At 37.4% G+C, this 19,227-nt stretch overlaps 1 protein-coding gene across 1 annotated transcript in view; it reads right to left on the reverse strand.

Annotated features, from left to right (window-relative positions):
* Nucleotides 1–19,227, reverse strand: part of GPR158 (G protein-coupled receptor 158) — a 432,232-nt gene that overhangs the window by 379,292 nt on the left and 33,713 nt on the right. The window contains exon 2 of the mRNA XM_023223258.3: nucleotides 11,727–11,832. Within this exon, the coding sequence (XP_023079026.1) occupies nucleotides 11,727–11,832 (106 nt within the window). The remainder of the gene's footprint in view (nucleotides 1–11,726; nucleotides 11,833–19,227) is intronic.

Here is a 19,227-nt window from a genome sequence, read left to right on the forward strand (position 1 = left end):
AAAATACAAAAATCTTGTGCATTTTAGAGACAATAGTAACCCAAACTATGAATAAGCTAAAAGAAGATGGGGGCAAAAAACAATGGCTTCAAATGACAAAAATAATTTGAAATAAACACTTGTACATTACTTTGAGGACAAAAGCATTTTCAACTGATCTCAATACTCTATGCTCTGCTTGTGTCATCAACACCCACTTGTTCTCTCTCAATCTATAGGCCCTTGGGGAGGGAAAAACAATGATAAATAGAAACCTGTCCTGGAAGAATACACAGAAGCGACTCGGTAAAGATACAACAAAATAAGAAGGTGGTAAATAAGGCCTTTCATCTTAGAAAAAGAAGATATCAAGGAACAGAGTTTAACTCTTGTGTAATACAGTCAGTTAAAGCTCTCTGAATCAGCCAAGGGCTGTAGCTAAGCAACATGATTCTTCACTTGCTCAAAAAGGGGACTGCCAAGCATCAGGAGCCTCATTTCTCACTGAAAGCTTTGACAAGTTTCCACCATATTTTATGTAATTGTAGCAGAGGGAGTGCCAGATTAGATCTGATTTGCTGTCATAATGGGATTTTTTCCCACATACGCTAATGATGCAAAGCTATATTTAACCCCCAAAAAGTCACCCTCCGGCAGTCACTGTATATTCTGATTGCCTCTCATATCTAGAATTGGACAAGTAGCAATTTTTCTGCTACTGAATATGACAAAAGCAAAGGTTTAATAGGTAGGTTTTTTTCCCCCCAATTGGCTCCATTATAAATTTAGCTACACATTCCAAATCTGTTCACTAACTTCATATTTCATCAGATGTTCTCTCACTAAATTGAAAAGATCAAGAAAGTCTGGTACTTTGAGTTCACATCCTATGGTGTATGCAAGTCAATTCTCTCACCCCAGCCTACTCTTGCCGTGCCCTGCATATGCTGTAGATCACTCACCTTTGAACTCAGCCTCACCCTGATCCCAAGGCCACAGAGAAGCTTCAAAGCATTTTACACGCTTGTATTTAGCAATGGTTAGAGTTCATAACTTATATATTGTCATATTATAATATATGATAATGTATTATCATAAATATAGTGAATCCTTGTCATCCCTGTACATGGTAAGCTGCCGTCCTCCATTTTCACCTTTGTTTTATTCCTGCATTCCGATTTGTGTTCTAATTCTCTACTAGGAGTAGGTCCCTTCCCTTAACACCAGCCTTTTAATTGATGCCCAGACAACATGCACAGACAGAGACGCAGTCTATTCACCTTGAATAGTCAGGTAGCTCTCTCCTCTGTACATTCTAATTCAAAAACTTCAAAGGTCCTAACATTAGAGCAACAGATTCAAGAAGGTTGGTGATACAATCCAGTGACATAGAATGTATAAAAGGGGTGTCATTCAGGAGCAGACTCCAAACACCATGACCCTATTCTAGCTGGAAAATTGATTTATCTCCTTCTCTAAGTTATCTGATTCCTTGATAAGCAGAAGAGGCAAATTAGATTATTTTTAAAAATCAATGGTACTTCCTATAATATTGCCTCCTTTCTGGCTCAGATTATCCCAGATTTGCAATAGAAGGTCAGCTAAATATTTTTTGGCTTTTTCATCTCACTTTCATCAAAATTTATCAGTCTTGTATTAACATCCCAACCATGCTTAAGGGGTAACTGGACATTAACTCCTATAAGCTAGCTTGAATGAATGTGGCAATGCTGAATAATGGTTTGCTTTATCATTATCACAGAGAAAAATCAGAAAATCTCACGTTTGGCAAGTACAAGCACATTAAAGTGAGAATTTAAAGTATTACCAGTACAAGGACAATGAGAGTATTCTTTTGGATGGAAACATCTTTTAGTGGTTCCGTTTAGAGTATACTAGGTATAAAATCTTAATGCTACAGAAAAATTTAGAGGCATCTAGTCCAAACATATAGCCAATATCGCATGCAGTTTTAATGAGCCCCACAAAATTGTCATGTGCTACCTTTCACTGTTGAAAATACCAAGGTCTACAGCATCCTTTCCAAGTGGTCATCCCTGCAAGCTGTGATTGAATAACTGTGACATTCAAATTTACAATCTACTATTTTAAAATGTGTATATTTCATTTTTTAACAATTCTGATTATTAAAAAGTTCCACTTACACTGAAGTAAACAGAGCCTTCTGCAGTTTCTGTTGTTTCACCAGTAAGTCACAGACTAGCCCCTATATTCCTTGAGAAAAAGTATAAATAGCCATATAATAGCTATTTTGATATTTGAAGATAGTTATCAGATCACCCATGAATTTTCTATTTCCTGGAAAAACATTCTCAATTTCTTTGATTCTTCAAAAAGTAAGGTTTCAAAGTCCTTTGTAATACAAATTTTCTCTTCTGGAGTGCTTCTGCTTTATCTACACACATTTTAATGTACGAGAACTGAAACCTGTCATACTATTTTAGGTATTTTCTGCTAAGTTCTGAATACAGTTGAGATACAAGCCTCTCCAGATCTCGAGAACAACCTCAGACTATGTTGGCTTTTGCTATGGTTTTGCAGCCACACCATACTGTTGACTTATTTTCAACTTTCAATTATCCTCCCAACTATCATTCACATGTGATCAAATCAAACCACATCATTCTTCCTGTGCTCAGAAAGATAGGGATTTTGATTCACATTCCAGATCTTATCTTTGTTCTGATTAACTTTCATTGTGATGGAGTTGTCCATTTCTCTAACCCAGCAATATTGTTTTAGTCTCTGATTTTAACTTTGAATGAATTTGTTATTCTTAACTATGTGTCTCCTATATCATTATTCGAAGAATAGATGAACATTCTGGCAAGCACAAAGTCCTACATAAAACCCTGTAACAAAGGACCATAACCTTCACTGAAAGTTAATAGTCCATTCAATCACTTCCTAATATATAGCGTTAGACAAACACAAATCCAGGGCCTATGGGACTTTAATTCCTCTCCTACTAAGAATGATGCTGGATTTTCACAGCAATTACTTTATGAAATGCTAAAGCATCATCTCTAAAGTGATGCCTGGTATAGGATAATATCCCATCATCTCTCCTACCCAATTTCCAAGTTTAAATGTAGTTTGTAATCTAAAATACCCCACATATCCTCACATCTAATCCTAAATGAATTCATCTGGTTACATGTTTCCTAGAAAGTAACCAGAAGTATATGATTGTAGTAAAATAAAAATAGGTCTAGAATCAGATAAATCTGGATTCCAATCCCAGTCTTACCAACTACTATTTGTATGATTATAAATAAGTTATTTAACCTGTCTTGGCCTAGCTTTCTCATCAGTAAAATAGAGGCTTTAAAGATTAAAGAAATGCGTATAAAACACAAAGACCAATTCTTGACCCAAACCAAGCACCACCAAGTCATTGCAACCATTATTAGTGTTAAAATTAATAAGAAGCTTTATTTTTAGATTTTGACAAAAATCTATTGAGTTGAAACAATAGAAAAAGTAAAATTTATCCAGAGTCTTTACTGTGAATTCATCCACTTCCTACTGTAACCTTCAATTTTGGGGTTATTTGCATTAGCAGTCCTCACTATGATCCACAAAGGAAAAAGAAGTCTCTAAATATAGCGATGAATCTGCCACCTCCTCACAGATATGCTCAAGGTTCTTCAAGCTGTCTTTCTCCATCATCTTCTTCACAACTCCATACAAGTTCTAGATAGAGACACCACCAACATTTACAAGATAGATAGATTTTTCTTTTGAGGTTGTATATGCCCTCTTGCCTTCAATCTACCCTTCTTTTACAAACTGCCAGCTAGCTTATACAAATCACCTTGTACACATTTCCAAAGTGATAAATTTCACTTCTCAAAACTAAAGGGGCTCTGTAATCCCAGTACTTTGGGAGGCCGAGGCGGGCGGATCATGAAGTCAGGAGATCGAGACCATCCTGGCTAACACGGTGAAACCCTGTCTCTATTAAAAAAATACAAAAAATTAGCTGGGCGTGGTGGTGGGCTCCAGTAGTCCCAGCTACTCAGGAGGCTGAGGCAGGAGAATGACGTGAACCCAGGAGGCGGAGCTTGCAGTGAGCCGAGATCACACCACGGCACTCCAGCCTGGGCAACAGAGCGAGACTCTGTCTAAAAACAGAAAATGAAACAAAACAAAACAAAACAAACAAAAAAAACCAAAGGGGTTCACATTCAGGGTGGGGGGGCAGAAACATTGGCTGCTTCTTACCAAGCCTCTACTCATCTACTCAACTCAATACATGCCAGAAAGCTTTTCTTACAAACATCACTTTTCTCTATATCTCCAAATGCTTACTAATCCTTAAACCATCCTGGAGAACCTGTTTATTTTCTTTAATATATATAACGAACATCATTCTACATCAATGAATGAATAGTATTCATTTTAAGTAGCACAATGGTATGATATTATTTGGGTGCACAGTAATTTACTTACCCAATTCTTTATTATGCATTTGTTTCTAAATTTTTGCTACAATATGTAATACTTTGATAAGTAGTCGAGTACATATATATTTATGAATTATATTTTAGAATTATATTTATATATTTTAGAATGTTCTAATGTTTTCTTAGATAAATTATTACTTTTTAGAAATGAGGTCTCACTCTGTTGTCCAGGCTGAAGTGCAAGGGCACAATCATAGCTCACCGCAGCCTCAAACTTCTGAACTCAAAAGATCTTCCCACCTCAGCCTCCTAAGCAACTGGAACTACAGGCATGTGCCACTAAGCCTTGCTAATTTTTACCGTTTTTTCGTAGACACAGGGTCTCACTATGTTCCCCAGGCTTAGATAAATTATTTAAAGTAGTAGTAGAGAAAAAACAGGTAGAACAAAGAAGTATGCATTTTTAATGATACGTTTTTACCATATTGTCGAAAAACTTGTAACAATTTGCATTCCTACCAATAACACATGAGAATATCCTCACCAACATTGAGTATAATTCTTTTTTACTGCTTGCCAATTCAATAAATTCCTGTACTTCTAAAATACATGTGAAGACCTCTCTTTTATGACAAGTCTTATGTCTCAGAAATTAATATATTTTAGTACATATCACCTAGAAAATTTAGCACATAAAAAAGTTAAAGTCAATTGGTATATTTCTAAGTTCTCCGGTTCCCTCTAGAATGCAATAATTTCTTTTAAATTATAAATTTCCTCTGTCTTATTCACCACTAGGACCTAAAATAATGAATTTTAAATAACATTATAAAAGGTATCCCATGGAAAAGACAGCTTATATGTTATTAACCATAATAATAAGAAGAAGAATTACTAAGAATAATAGTTCAGCAAACTTTTAAAGTGTCCTCAAAGAGAGAAGCCTAGTACACCTAATTATATGTGAAGAGACTAAAGTCAGAACTGGGTTGCATGAGACAGTGATGGAAACGGTGGTTTAGTATTTAACCAGAATACAACACACAAATAGCTTGCAACTGTATACAGGGAAAGATGTATTGTATTTTAATAGTAAAAGAGACGGCTAGACAACAAAGAAATAGTTTAATGTCACTTAATTTCCTACTACAGATTTTTTCTCTCTCTTTCCCCCAACCACAAGATGGCGATAGCCACTGGTGAACTCTTGGCTCAGTTGCTGGAAACATCTAAAACAACCAGTTTGCCCTTAACTGACTTATTAGGCTCCTGGCTCAGTGGTTTTAGCACAGTGATTTCTAACCCTAGCTTTGAAACGATTTGAGAATCTCTATTCCAAATAACTCTCGAGAGCATAGTGGAAAACTCAGAAAAATACCATCGGTTTCTATTAATTTTAAAAAGAAAGACTGTAACAAAATCAAACAAGATAGGCTTTAGAACTCCAAAAACAAATGAGGATCCATACAGTGGTGATATGGCCTCCTTTGGCTAAGCCTGGTAAACCAGTGATATGTGACTGAAACAGAAGATTAGTCTAGAAGAAAGAAGACTTAGAAGGTAGCTAACAGCAGTCTTCAAATACCTGAAAGGCAACCACTACAAAAAAAAATATTTTGTTTAAATTTATTTTGGGCAATTGGTCAAAAATGATGCCCACGTATTAAAGGGAGGCCATCTAACAACAGCAGATTATCTCCATTAATTCCACAGTGTCAGGTACTTCTAGGCACAAATGAACACCTGATCATTGTCCTACATTCCAAAAGAAGAGTGTGACTTTATATTAAATAACCACATTTCACACTAGTAATAGGGGAAAAGAGAAGTTGTGCTACAAATACAATTAAAATGTAAATATCCACAACGATTACCAGTGTTTACACCTCACTTACTGTAAGACTGTTACCGTTTCCAATGTGAAATAATGGCATTAAAAATAGCTTGCAACATTCTCATTACTTAGTTTCAATTGCACTAATACTGATCATAAGAAGATTGCATAAGCCAAAATTCATTTAACTTTGTCCTTAAATGTCCCTCAGTGAATTTTAAGGCAATGTTACTGACTCAAGTGTACAAGGAAAGCCAGGGATTTGAAAGTTTTAAAAAACCTGTGTGGCTTGACTACGCTATAAGCTAGACTATATCCTAGAGCAGAGCTGTCCACTGCATTTTTCAGCATGGTAGCCACTAGTTATGGGCTATGAAATGCTTGAAATCAGGTTAGTGAGGCCAGAAACTTCCTTTTTTGATTTCGTTTAATTTTAATTGGTTTAAACTTCAAAAGCAACATGTGGCTAGTGGTTATCATACTAGACAGCATGGCTCTAGAGATAGGTGAACAATAGTATTTGTTAAACAGAAACTTTCTGGAGAAAAGAAGAGCAATGGTGAGATAGCAACCACAAGATGGAACTGACACGTAGCTATTTCTAAGTGATTCACTAAATGAAAAGTCAAATGAAAGATCTCTAGAAAAGTACTCTAAACCTGCTGTAGCCAAATGAGTAAGTTACATTTTGTATGTAAGAGATTTTTTTCTGCTGTCTTTGAATCTTTGTATTCTATTCGTCTTCTCATATACCAAATGATGTGCTTTCTTACCTTTTTAGGTTTCTTTAAAATTTATCTTTAGAGATTCATTAAACTTACATTTGATAGAGTAGTAAAGAGTTACAAATAGATTTTCACCCAATACATTCCATAGAAAAGAGGAGATAGGGGAAACTGTCTTAGAGCAATATAAGACCAGTGACTGGGGTGATAACACAACCACTCCAGCGAGTCTGCTATCTTCAAAAAGTGGTCTCCAAAGCAGAGTAAACACGACTTTAATTGTCATGCATAAAGAAAACACTGGAACTTCTGTTTACATTTAACTTTTTAATAAAAGAAACATAAGCTGTTAAGCCTTGTCTTATTTAGGACTTGAATTAATATTAATGCCCTCACTCAATCTACCCTTCACATGATCACAAACCTGAGAAGGCACTTGAGACGTCCTGAAGGAAAACTGGGAGTTTCAAGACAGAAAAACACTGACACTGGTCACTGGGTTCCTTCATTTGCTTCAATTTTCCATTTATTGCCTTTATATTTGGCCATTTAGATGAATTTTCAGAGTGCATTGTTTTAAGGTGTAAAATATTTACGATTCTTCATGAGATGGTGTGTGACCCAGAAAATCTTCCCCCATAAAGATTCTCTGATTATCTCAACTGCTCACTTCCGAGCTTAAAGATGGGTTATACATTGCTTTTTACAAAGAAAGGCAAATGTTCCAAATTTGCTGATCTGTTCTGGGATGGCAAGTGGTTGGTTGTCAATAATGTCTATGAACCAGGCATTTAAAAAAAAAAAAAAATTCCTTCAAAGCCATTTTAACAATCCATGAGAAAGTCTTTTCAAGTGAGCATTTTCAAAATTGATATTTGAAAATATTCTCAGTGTTAAGTGGTTTTTGTTGCCAAAACCTATAAATATTCACATACCTCTACAGTTTAAACTTGGAAATAAAATGCCCTAGTCTGCTTTAATATATTTAACATGAAGAGATTCAGTGGGTTTTTAACCTATTCCTTTAAAATATTAAAATGACCAGCTTTCGAATTAGTTTGCAAGGACCAATTGACATCAGGTAAGATGAAGAATTGCCAGCTGTATCTCTGCAAAGAAAACCTCTGCAAAAATTGGTAGCAAACACAGTTGACAATTTATTACTTCAATTTGGACTGATTTATCCTTGTGAGGAATCTTTTCCAACCATGACAGATATTAAAACTAAGTATAAAAATAAAGTGAACTTAGAGACCTCTGAATCACTGCATTACTAAGTATTAAACAAAGATTTTCAAAAATTATGACATAATCATAAGTCTCACTAAAAATTTTATTAAAATTATGAATCAATTCTATTGCTATAAAAATATAAGTATTTTAACAAAGTAATGTAATTTACATTAAAATGTTATTTCATCTTCATCTCAACCTTGTAAAATTTTCTGATTTATAATATACTTAACACAAAAATATAACAAAAAATGTATATATGCTCTAAATTTAAAATATGCATATACCATGGACTGATATTTAAAAGGAATTTACTAATGGAATATAACCAAAAAGTTTCCAGGATACTCTCCTAATATTTCCTATTTCAAACAACTTTTTTTAAAACTTCTTATAGTGGAAACAAAGCAAAAGAAAATATTTAAAACAAAAATTAATATCAATGAATTTTATGTTTAAACTATTCTGTAGGAGAGGATGTGAAAACTGACCAAGTCCATTTTGCAGTAATCTAGATTAGTTATGAAGACATGTCCTTCGAAAAATGCTTACTGGCCTCCTAGACCTTATGAAGACCTAAACCCACTGAGAGATTATTTTCTTCACGAACCATTCCATGCCTTTCTAAAATGCTCCTGAGGCTTTTGTCATTGCTTCCATGTCACTTTTCTGTTTCCAACATCAGACCTGATATTCTGGTTGTACATACCCTAGAGGCTGAAAAGTTTTCCAACATCGCTAGAAAACTTTTTACAGTGAAAAGTCTGCCTCATTCATAACTTTGAAATTTGTAACTTTGTCTATTGTTTACAAGAGAAGAATGTCAAACATCAGCAAGATAAAACCCACTGTAAACCAAGATGAGTGTCTTTATTTCTAACGAATGGACATTCATAAAGACAGGACCCTACATCCCACAAATGTGGATCATGTTAAGTGCTTCTCAAAATAAGCCAGTTTACACAGTAATCCTTGGGGTGGTAACGTGGGCGGGGGGGGGGGGGTGTTACTAAGAATAAAGTAGAGCCAGAACACATGAAAAATGCCACAAGCGAGAGATGTTTCTTTCTGTTTTCCCAAGCAGTAAAAACCTTCAGAGAAGCCAGCTTCTAATCTCTAACTCACATTTGCATGGGAAAGGAACTGAAAAACTATTCTCAGTAACTACACTGAGGATGTGGCCCAGAACTGTTGCAGGTGCCTAGAGTGACCAGCACAAACTATACAACCTTAGAGAAGCCCAATAAAATGTGTGAAGAGTTCCAGGACAGACCTGTGCAGGGAAGACTACCCCATGAGGGCCTCCTGAGCATAGCCAAGACACAAAGATTCTTTACTCCCAACTCCAGTACCTGGGCAACAAAAGGTGGCAAGAGGGACACAGACTGCAAGTTGAACATACACTCTGTAGATCCATTGTTTTGATATTGCTTTTCGATCACTTAGCCTCTTTCTACAATATTTTCTAATGAAATTGTAGAATACTTTTTCGACCTTTTTCAGTAGGAATTTAATAAATATAATGCTCCCATATATAATCCCAAAAGTTATAAATTTCAACCTAATCTTTGTTAATCAGAATAGAGGATAATATTTTATCTTGAAATAACCTAGTTTATCTCAAAGCTTTAAAAAGACACAAAACCCAGAAAATTAATCATCCTGATGCAATGAAAAAAAATCAATCTTCCAAAAGGAAAAAGAGGTTCTTGCAGTATGACCATCTAGTCAAATAAACAGATGCACTGTAAGGACACAAAACCACACCATGATTATTAGAGGCAAGCAGCAGCTATAACAAACTGAAAAGTAAGTATCTCCTTGTTTCTAGGCAGACTGCTTGTTGAACCACCCAGGAGCACCACTAACACAAGGCTATATAGAAATGAACACACACAGATCAATATCCACAATATGACACTCATGCAGAAAAAAGTCCACTCTGGCTAAAAGACAACACTAAGTGGCTATGTGCTCTTAACAGAACAATATTGCTGTAGACATTGGCATGGAGATAATAATCAAGCTAAAGATATCCACCAAGCCAAGCAATTGAAATTCATATCTTAGAAATGCCAGAATCATCCAAAGTGGAGGCTCAGAAATGTTCAAAACCCTAAGGACAATTAAAGGAGACCAAAAGAAGAGCTCAATTTTGTGAGTTAGCAAGGCGGAAACATTAACTGTGGATGGCAATCTCTGTGGAGGTGTATGGAGATGTGGGAGGAGGGGTGTGGATGTGAGGGAATGGGGGGGGTGTGGGAATGTATTGATGAAGTGGGGGATCATCAGGATATGGTGGAGAGATGTGATAGATTTAGAGGGATATGGGGCATTACGGGGGCTTCTTACGGTTTGGTGGCAAGAGGATTGAGGGATGCTGTGGAGAGTGTGGTGGCAGGGTGGAAGTATGTGCTGAATGCATGATGGATGTGGGAAACAGTGAAAAGATATTTAGGAGTGTGGGAGTACAGGGGTATGTGGGTTGTGTGTGGCAGGAGTATGCATGGTGAGTGTATACATGGTAAACATTCAATGGGCATATATACGTGTATATGCATGCATATATACCCGTGCACCTGTCTGTGCATTTTTTGTGTGTGTAATGGTACAAATAAGTGCTTATTGCTAAATTTCCTTCTGATTTAAAATTCCATCCTTAAAAGTTACACTATGTACAATCACCTTTCACAAATGGCAAAAATTCAAATTAAAGATGTAAATTGCTACATTTGTGGAAATATCCCCTCTATTTTAAATAAAGCAAGCTGACTTTCCACACAAACTCATGGAATCAGTGTTGGAATAGCCCAAGTATTTAAGATCAAGAACTTTATTGTATGTTTATTTCATAGTTTGAGGACCTTGGAAATGGACTACTAAAAATGAAATCACTAGTATGTCGTCATATTTCTTCTCTGCAACTACAAAAGACACGTGATAGTCTTATTTCCAGAAGCATGATCTGTATGCCTGTTTCCTATCAACCAGAGTTATCATCAAATTCAGCATGGATAGGGACTAAAAAGTGAACAAATACACACACATATACACAATTCCTTTCCAGGACCCTGTACAGTGTTTTCTCCTTGTTTTCAAAATTGCCCCACCATACCTTGTCTAGTGCTCTTCTAGCAGATAGCAGTGTGTCTGAATGAATACCACCAATATTTCAATAAGCATCATATTCCATAAAAACAGGCATAATTTGACCCTTCCTGGGACTGATTTCTCATCTCAGGACTATTTTAAATTTCCAGCCCATTTTGAAGAATAGGGCCAGGCTTTGACTGAAGTCAAACTTCAGATGTAATTGTAGTTTTGGTCTTCTTTCAGTCCCAAAGTGAACAGTTATTCTACACAAATTTTATTTTCTACTCCTAGTTCAGTTCATTTGGCAGCACTGAGACCTACAAAGATTTTGTTCCCAGTAAGATGCCTCTTGTTCATTTACCCCCACAAATATAATATATCCAAAATAATGTATTTCTGAGCTTAAAGAGGATTTTATTTTCATCTTCTTACCTCTGAATTATTGAGATGGCATTTATGAGTTCCTGAAAACCAGCCATCACTTGAGCATTGGTCAATGTCCACTTTCTGAAGATTTATGTCAACTTTCATGACACCCCTAGAAACAGAAAAGGATAAAAATAACAAATTAATCTGGGCATTTATGATTTCTCTGTACTTTATCCTCAAAATTATAAAATTATCATAAAGAACATGCCAAAAATTGTCAAATTGCCCACTCATATTCAACCAAAGTGTACCAAGAGAAGACACACAGTAGAAGAAAATCATTAAGTATTGGCTTTATGTAAGTCTGAAGGCAGGGAGCCGTCTTCACTTCCTTATATAATACCTGGTACATGATAGGTGCTCAATAAATATGTGTTGATTGCCTGAACTCCAGGACGATATTGCTCTAGACATGGCAGAAAATGTGACTGTAAAATAACACTTGCTCTCAGAACCTCTTCTAGTAAAGTAAATTAAAATAAAACCTTCAGTTCATTTCTTTCTAGTCCTATTTCCCATTGCAGGGCTAGGAAGATTGGGGAGTAGGGAGGACAGTATCAGCAAACAAGCATCTCATTCCTATGATCTCCTGTTCTAATAACTCTAAACAGCTCTTTATGTCTCCCAGTGTTCTGCATTAAACATAGAGATTTGCCTCACTACAGAAATGCTGACTACAATTTTTTTCCTTTAAATCTGGAAAGGAAGAGATTGCATTTCACTTAGCCATTTGAGAAGTGTCACTAAGAAAGACAACTCACAAATTCAGAGCCAGTCAAAAGCTAAATTGCAAAGAAAGCTCCAAGTTGGTCTAAAATTCCTCCACTTCCTCCAACCAACTTTCTCTCTATATTTTCCTAAGATTCCCTCCTTTCTATTTTTCACCACCAGCAGCACCACTAGCAGCAGTTGCTGCAGAAATAGCTGTCCAATACTGAACTATCACACATGGACTTCACTGAAATAAATATTCTGCATCCTGGGCCCTGAAGCTTTATAATGTAGTTTTTCATAAACTTAAGTAAAGTATATATACCCCACTAAAAACTACTCAAATAAAAACACACTTTCAAGGTCCCACACCCCTAATTTAAACAATTTTTTCATTATGATATCACTCATACATATAAAACATAAAAGTAGGCTCAAATTCCTGATTTTATAGCTCCTGTAGCAACAAGGAATCCCACAGAATTACAAAATAATAAATGCAAACAAAACTATAAAACCAATAAAAACCAAATTTAAAATATTAATTTAAGAAAACCAAACATTATGCTTTGCCAAAACAAAATCACCTCTCCAAACAGGAATATAGTACTGACTGCTAGTTCAGCAATCTTATTTTGCCACACATCTTATGACTCATTTCTCTCATCTCTTTTCTCCTTTTAAACTACTGTGAAGCATTCTAACAGAATGGCTTAATGCCATTTGGGCTTCCTTTGGGGTGAATAAATCATTTCTTTTTTCAGTCTGCCTGTGTTCTTTTCTTTAACCTGTGAGAAAAGTACTATATTACCTAGTGCCTACATGCTCAAAAGATACACAGAAACAAACAGGGACACTAAAACCTCCTGCCAGTATTTGGTTTATCCAGATAATCCAGAATATGTTTGAGTTGATTTTCCAGATGATCGGAGAAATGAAAACCCAAAGATTACAGAAAACACGCTGATCATTCAGAAATACAGAGCCCATCTTGCAAAGCATTACTGTTGTGGACCATAATGCGATAAAACACGTTTATGTAATAAATAAATGGATTTCCAAGTAACCTAATGCCTTAACCCGGTTCACTCCTTTCCTCTTTCAACAAATATTTGTTTGGTATGTGCATATCACTGTAAGAAACACTATGCACGACAGAAAGGCAAACCTACCCTCAAGGAACACTAAAAGGCATATGACATTTTGAAAATGACCAAAGTATTTAATGGACAGTGGATACTAAATTCTGGAGGATTTGGGGACCTATCATTTGGAGTAAAGTAGGGCTTCAATAACCATTCATTGACATACTGACTGCTTTCACCACTAGAACCTTCCATGGAACTATGTTCCACAAAACTTAATCCAATCATTTAAGCCCACTTCTTGTTCTACTTTATGCTCTTTGGAAATAACATTCTTTCATTCATTCAGTAGATACTCAGTGAGTGCTTACTATGTGCCAGAATTTTTCTTGGTTTTTGAAATGCATCAGTAAGTAGGAACATAAAATCCTGCCTTCATAGAGCTTAATTCTAGTGTGGGATAGAGAAATAGGTAAAATAAATGACTAAATTATACTATATTTTACCCAAAAAAAATAAGTTTCATGGGGAAAACAACTTCAAGCAGATAAAGGGGATGAAATAGAAAACTTTAAAAAAATTTTTAAAGGGTGGTCAGGATAAATCTCACTGAGGTGAAATTTCTGACTCAACACAGTTCAAGGTATACTTACAGCAGGTTTATAAAAACACTCTAAATCACCAGTATCATAAAGCTTCTCACCGGACTACTGGTGTCCAATACATTTTGGTTTTCTTTCTCGACTATCTTATTTAGAAAGTATTTGCAATTGGTAAACTAATCAATATGCATTTCTACTCGTTCCACATTTGCTGGTAATAATAAGATCAAGTTTTTCTCAACAATCCCGCCATGGCAGTTCAGTTCCCAGACAGTGGAATTCCAGCTTACTCAGACATCGGCTAACTTGGAAAATAAAAAGCTGCAATTACTGTGGTCGTTTCCTTCCCTGGAGAAAACTGACTTCAGAAAAAGGCAGCTCAACTGACTGAAAGCTTTCGCCCTTCATTCCAAGTTCATACATGGAAACTAAAAAGTCACCGCAGACCTCAAGCCCAACTTGTGAAGCATTCCAGATTGTGCAAAACCATGGAAGATAATGAGCTATGTTTCCCAGCTGGGAAATCAACGCTGAGGCTTCTTCATTAGAGCCTAAGCCTGGGCACCTAGAGACTTATAAAACCCCGGGGGAAGGTGCTGTAGACTTCCTGTCGGGGGGAAGCGGAGGTTTGGGGGATACAACGGAAAGAAAACCCTCTCTTTGTGGGGAAGAGCATCCTGCCGAAAGGGACGCAAAGATCCAACACCTAAGGACCCATGTGTCCCATCACAGACCAGGCCCGGCGAGAGCCCCGTCGGGCCTGCGCCCTGCATCCCCTGAGTGGACATCTCAGGGGTGGAAGTGTTCCTGGGAAATTCTTTTTTTTTTTTTTTTTTTTTTTGAGGCAGAGTCTCGCTCTGTCGCTTGGACTGGAGTGCAGTCGCCGAATCTCAGCTCACTGCAAGCTCCGCCTCCCGGGTTTACGCCATTCTCCTGCCTCAGCCTCCCGAGTAGCTGGGACTACAGGCGCCTGCCACCTCGCCCGGCTAGTTTTTGTATTTTTAGTAGAGACGGGGTTTCACCGGGTTAGCCAGGATGGTCTCGATCTCCTGACCTCGTGATCCGCCCGTCTCGGCCTCCCAAAGTGCTGGGATTACAGGCTTGAGCCACCGCGCCCGGCCTTCCTGGGAAATTCTGAGGGTGAGAAAGCTGGCTGCTGTTTCACGGCCTCAGGACAGGAAAGTGAGGGTCAAAAAATAGCCTGTAAGTGGCCTCCAGAGAATGGAAAATATAGCAAATAGGATCCCCCAAACCCCTGGGTGCTCAGCTACACTGCTGACCAGCATTTTCCTCTATTTGTCCATCAATAGAACAAGCCCGAAGCAGGATTCAGCCCATCAAACACCACTTCCCTACTGGTCCTTCTCTGTGAATGGACCTCCAAGTCAAAGCAATGGCCAAGTGCCATAGGTTGGACTCCCTTTGTGTTTCTTGTATCTTGACCCTTCTCGTCCATATGCATGGCCACTGCCTTGCTTCAGGCCCTCATCTTTCCCCGGTTAAAAAAATTTAATAATAGCATACTCTTGGGTCCTGTTTGGCATTGCTCCAAGTAAAAATCCTGGTTTGTAGCTCTTGACGTTTATATGGTGTAGGGACCTTCTTTAAGAAAAACAAAATCATGAATACACATTTATGTGACAAGACGACCTTTAGCCCTAGGTCTTTGGGTGATAACTGTTGGATGGGTAGGCAGCATGGGCATTAAGAGTATTACCAGAAGCTATTTCTATTCCAGAATGACCAGCAACTTCACTATACACAGAAGTGACCACAAACAACTCTAATATATATTGCTAAACCCAGACTAAAACAAAAATCCTAAACTTCCTCTTAACCAGTTTGCAAAACTGCCCACAGCCTAGGAAAAGTATAATGGAGGCACATTATACCAGGAAGAGATCATTGCATTCAAAATATCTTATTTTCGCAAATTTTACAAAAACAGTTGACCACAAAACTCATTTCTAGTACCCATTCCAGGATTTTAGAAAGTTCCCATGCAAGTAAGGGTTGCTGAAGCCCAAGAATCATATACCACTATGTAATATTTGAAACATATAAACCCAATCTTGACAATTCCCTACTTGAAATCAATATTGCTCACTTTCCTAAAGATTAAAATCCAAGTTCCCTGGAACGACATAATCAGGGCCCTCCTACTTCTAACTTCTCCAACCACTCTCATGCGTATATTCCTTGTTCCAGACAATTCAGAGCTACATTTAGAGTCCTAAAAAATTCATGCTATCTCAAACCATTCTTTCATAGATGCCTTTATACATGAAGTTCCTTTGCCTAAACTATGCTTGACATTATACCTTCTACCTGGCCACTTTATAAAGCCTCCCATGAACTCCAAGTCTGATACAGAAGAGAGTTCCTTACTTCTCCCATAATGCACTGTGCTTACCTTCTTCGTATCAATTAGCATGCTATACTATAATATTTGATTTTCAATGATATGTTTTCCCCACTGAAATTTCCACGGTCTATATCTTTTTTTTTTTTTTTTTTTTTAACATTTTTCCTCAGCTCCTAAATCAGCCCACAGCCAAAAATTAACTTTGGAGGAATTGCAGACACAAGAGAAGCAAGGAATAGCTAAACCGACATTCCGCCCCCCCACCCCGAGAAAAAAATACCCAAGCAAACTGAAAATATCATAAACTGCTATGGAGGAATGGATAGAGAGAGAGAGACTGGATAGACCGATGGAAAGACTTGAAATTCTGCTTTTCTCCCTCCCCGTGTTACCTTGGACAATAATTTTTCTGCTCTGTCACTGCAAAAAAAAAATAAAGGACAGTAACAGCCTATGTAGTCAATATTGATGGGATATCAAGGTAGAAGTTCTGCTGAAATAGATTGATGAAAACAGGTGCCTGTAGATCAGCTGCCATCAGTCATTCACTTCTAACAACAGACAACCAGAACAGAATCTGGTGCCTAGAAATGGACTGCTGCCGTAATGAAAACTCTAAACCTATGCCAGTGGCTTTGGGACCAAGCAAAAACTGAAAGGGCCTCAGTGATGGTTAATGAAAGTGGGAATCTGTTGGTTTTTTGTTTTGTTTTGAGACGGAGTCTCGCTCTGTCGCCCAGGCTGGAGTGCAGTGGCCGGATCTCAGCTCACTGCCAGCTCAGCCTCCTGGGTTTACGCCATTCTCCTGCCTCAGCCTCCCGAGTAGCTGGGACCACAGGTGCCCGTCACCACGCCTGGCTAATTTTTTGTATTTTTAGTAGACACGGGGTTTCACCCTGTTAGCCAGGATGGTCTCCATCTCCTGACCTCATGATCCGCCCGTCTCGGCCTCCCAAAGTGCTAGGATTACAGGCTTGAGCCACCACGCCTGGCCTGTTGGTGAGTTTTGAAGAACAATGAAGAAAATGTTATTAGAGGCAAGAACAAAAGGGACTTTTGTTATATAGTAAGTAGAAAGTTTGACAGCACCATCACCTGTGAATAAGTGAATTTGTAGATCCGGCTGAGGAAGTTTCTAGACAAATGCAGAAAGTACTACACCTGGCTCTTTCTAGCTGCCTCTGATAAATATAAAAAGACATGGACTAAAGAAGGAGCTGGTTCATGGTTTTATGTACTGGCTTTTTGAGACAGAGTCTCTGTCACCCAGGCTGGAGTACAATGGCACGATCTCAGCTCACTGCAACCTCCACCTCACCAGTTGAAGTGATTCTCCTGCCTCTGGATAGCTGGGACTACAGGTGCGCACCACCATGCCCTACTAATTTTTGTATATTTAGTAGAGACGGGGTTTCACTATGTTGGCCAGGCTGGTCTTGAACTCCTGACCTCAGGTGATCCACCCGCCTCAGCCTCCCAAAGTGCTAGGATTACAGGCATGAGCCACTGTGCCCAGGCATGTTTTAGGCTTTTTAGTTGTGGTAAAATATACATAACACAATTTACCATCTTAACCATTTTTAACACATGCTTTGATAGTATAGAGTACATACATATTATTGTGCAGCCAATCTGGGGAACTCTTTTCATCTTGCAAAACTGAAACTCTGTTCCCTTTAAATGACAAATCCCTATTCCCCAACTCTGCCAAGCTCTTGGATTAAAACTACCTTTCTGTCTCTATAAATTTAACTACTCTAGGTTCCTCATGTATGTGGAATCATACAGTAATTGTCTTTTCATGACTATTTCACTTAGTATAATGTCCCCGACGTTCATCCATGTTGTAACATGTGTCAGAATTTCCTTCCTTTTTAAGGCTTAACAAGATTCCATTTTTTATATACACCACATGTTGTTTAGCCGTTCATCTGTGGTGGGCCCCTTGAGTTCCTTTCCCCTTTTGGCTATTGTAAATAATGTTAGTATGGAGCTGCTTAGATTTTTAACAAAATTTAGAAGAAATATAAAAAGCCAGGACTGCTGAATTTGAAATAAAACTTTCTCCAGAAACACAACAAGCAAATAAAATATGGTGCATTAGTTTGTTAAGGCTGCCATAACCAAGCATCTCAGACTGGGCGATTTGAACAACACAACTTTATTTTCTCACAATTCTTTAAGCTATAAGTTTAACATAAAGGAGTCAGCAGAGTTGCTTTCTTCTGAGCTCTCTCCTTGACTTGTAAATGGCCATCTTCTCCTTGTGTCTTCACACGGTCTTCCCTCGGTGCATGTCTGTCTCCTCATTTCTTAGGAGGACACCAGTCATACTGGATTAGGACCCACCCTAAATGACCTCATTTTAACTTACTTCTTTAAAGATCCTATCACCAAATACAATCACATTGTGAGATATTGGAGGTTAGGACTGCAACATATCAATTTTTGGAGAACACAATTCATACCACAATATATGGTATCCTGATTTATATCCTGGAACAGAAAAGGAACATTAGTGGAAAAACAGGAAACCTGAATGAAGTCTGTAGTTAATATTAGCTCCTTACTTTTGATAACTTTACCATGGTTATGTAAGATGTATTACTACAGGAAGCTGTGTAAAGAGTATATAGAAACTTTCTATCTTTACTAATCTTCTGAAAGTCTAAAAGTATTTTAAAATACTTTTAAAAACTTCCTAGTTATAGAAAACTAGTTTTTAAAAAATAAAATAAAAT

This window comes from Piliocolobus tephrosceles, chromosome 9 (assembly GCF_002776525.5).
Source record: "Piliocolobus tephrosceles isolate RC106 chromosome 9, ASM277652v3, whole genome shotgun sequence".
Lineage (NCBI taxonomy): Eukaryota > Metazoa > Chordata > Mammalia > Primates > Cercopithecidae > Piliocolobus > Piliocolobus tephrosceles.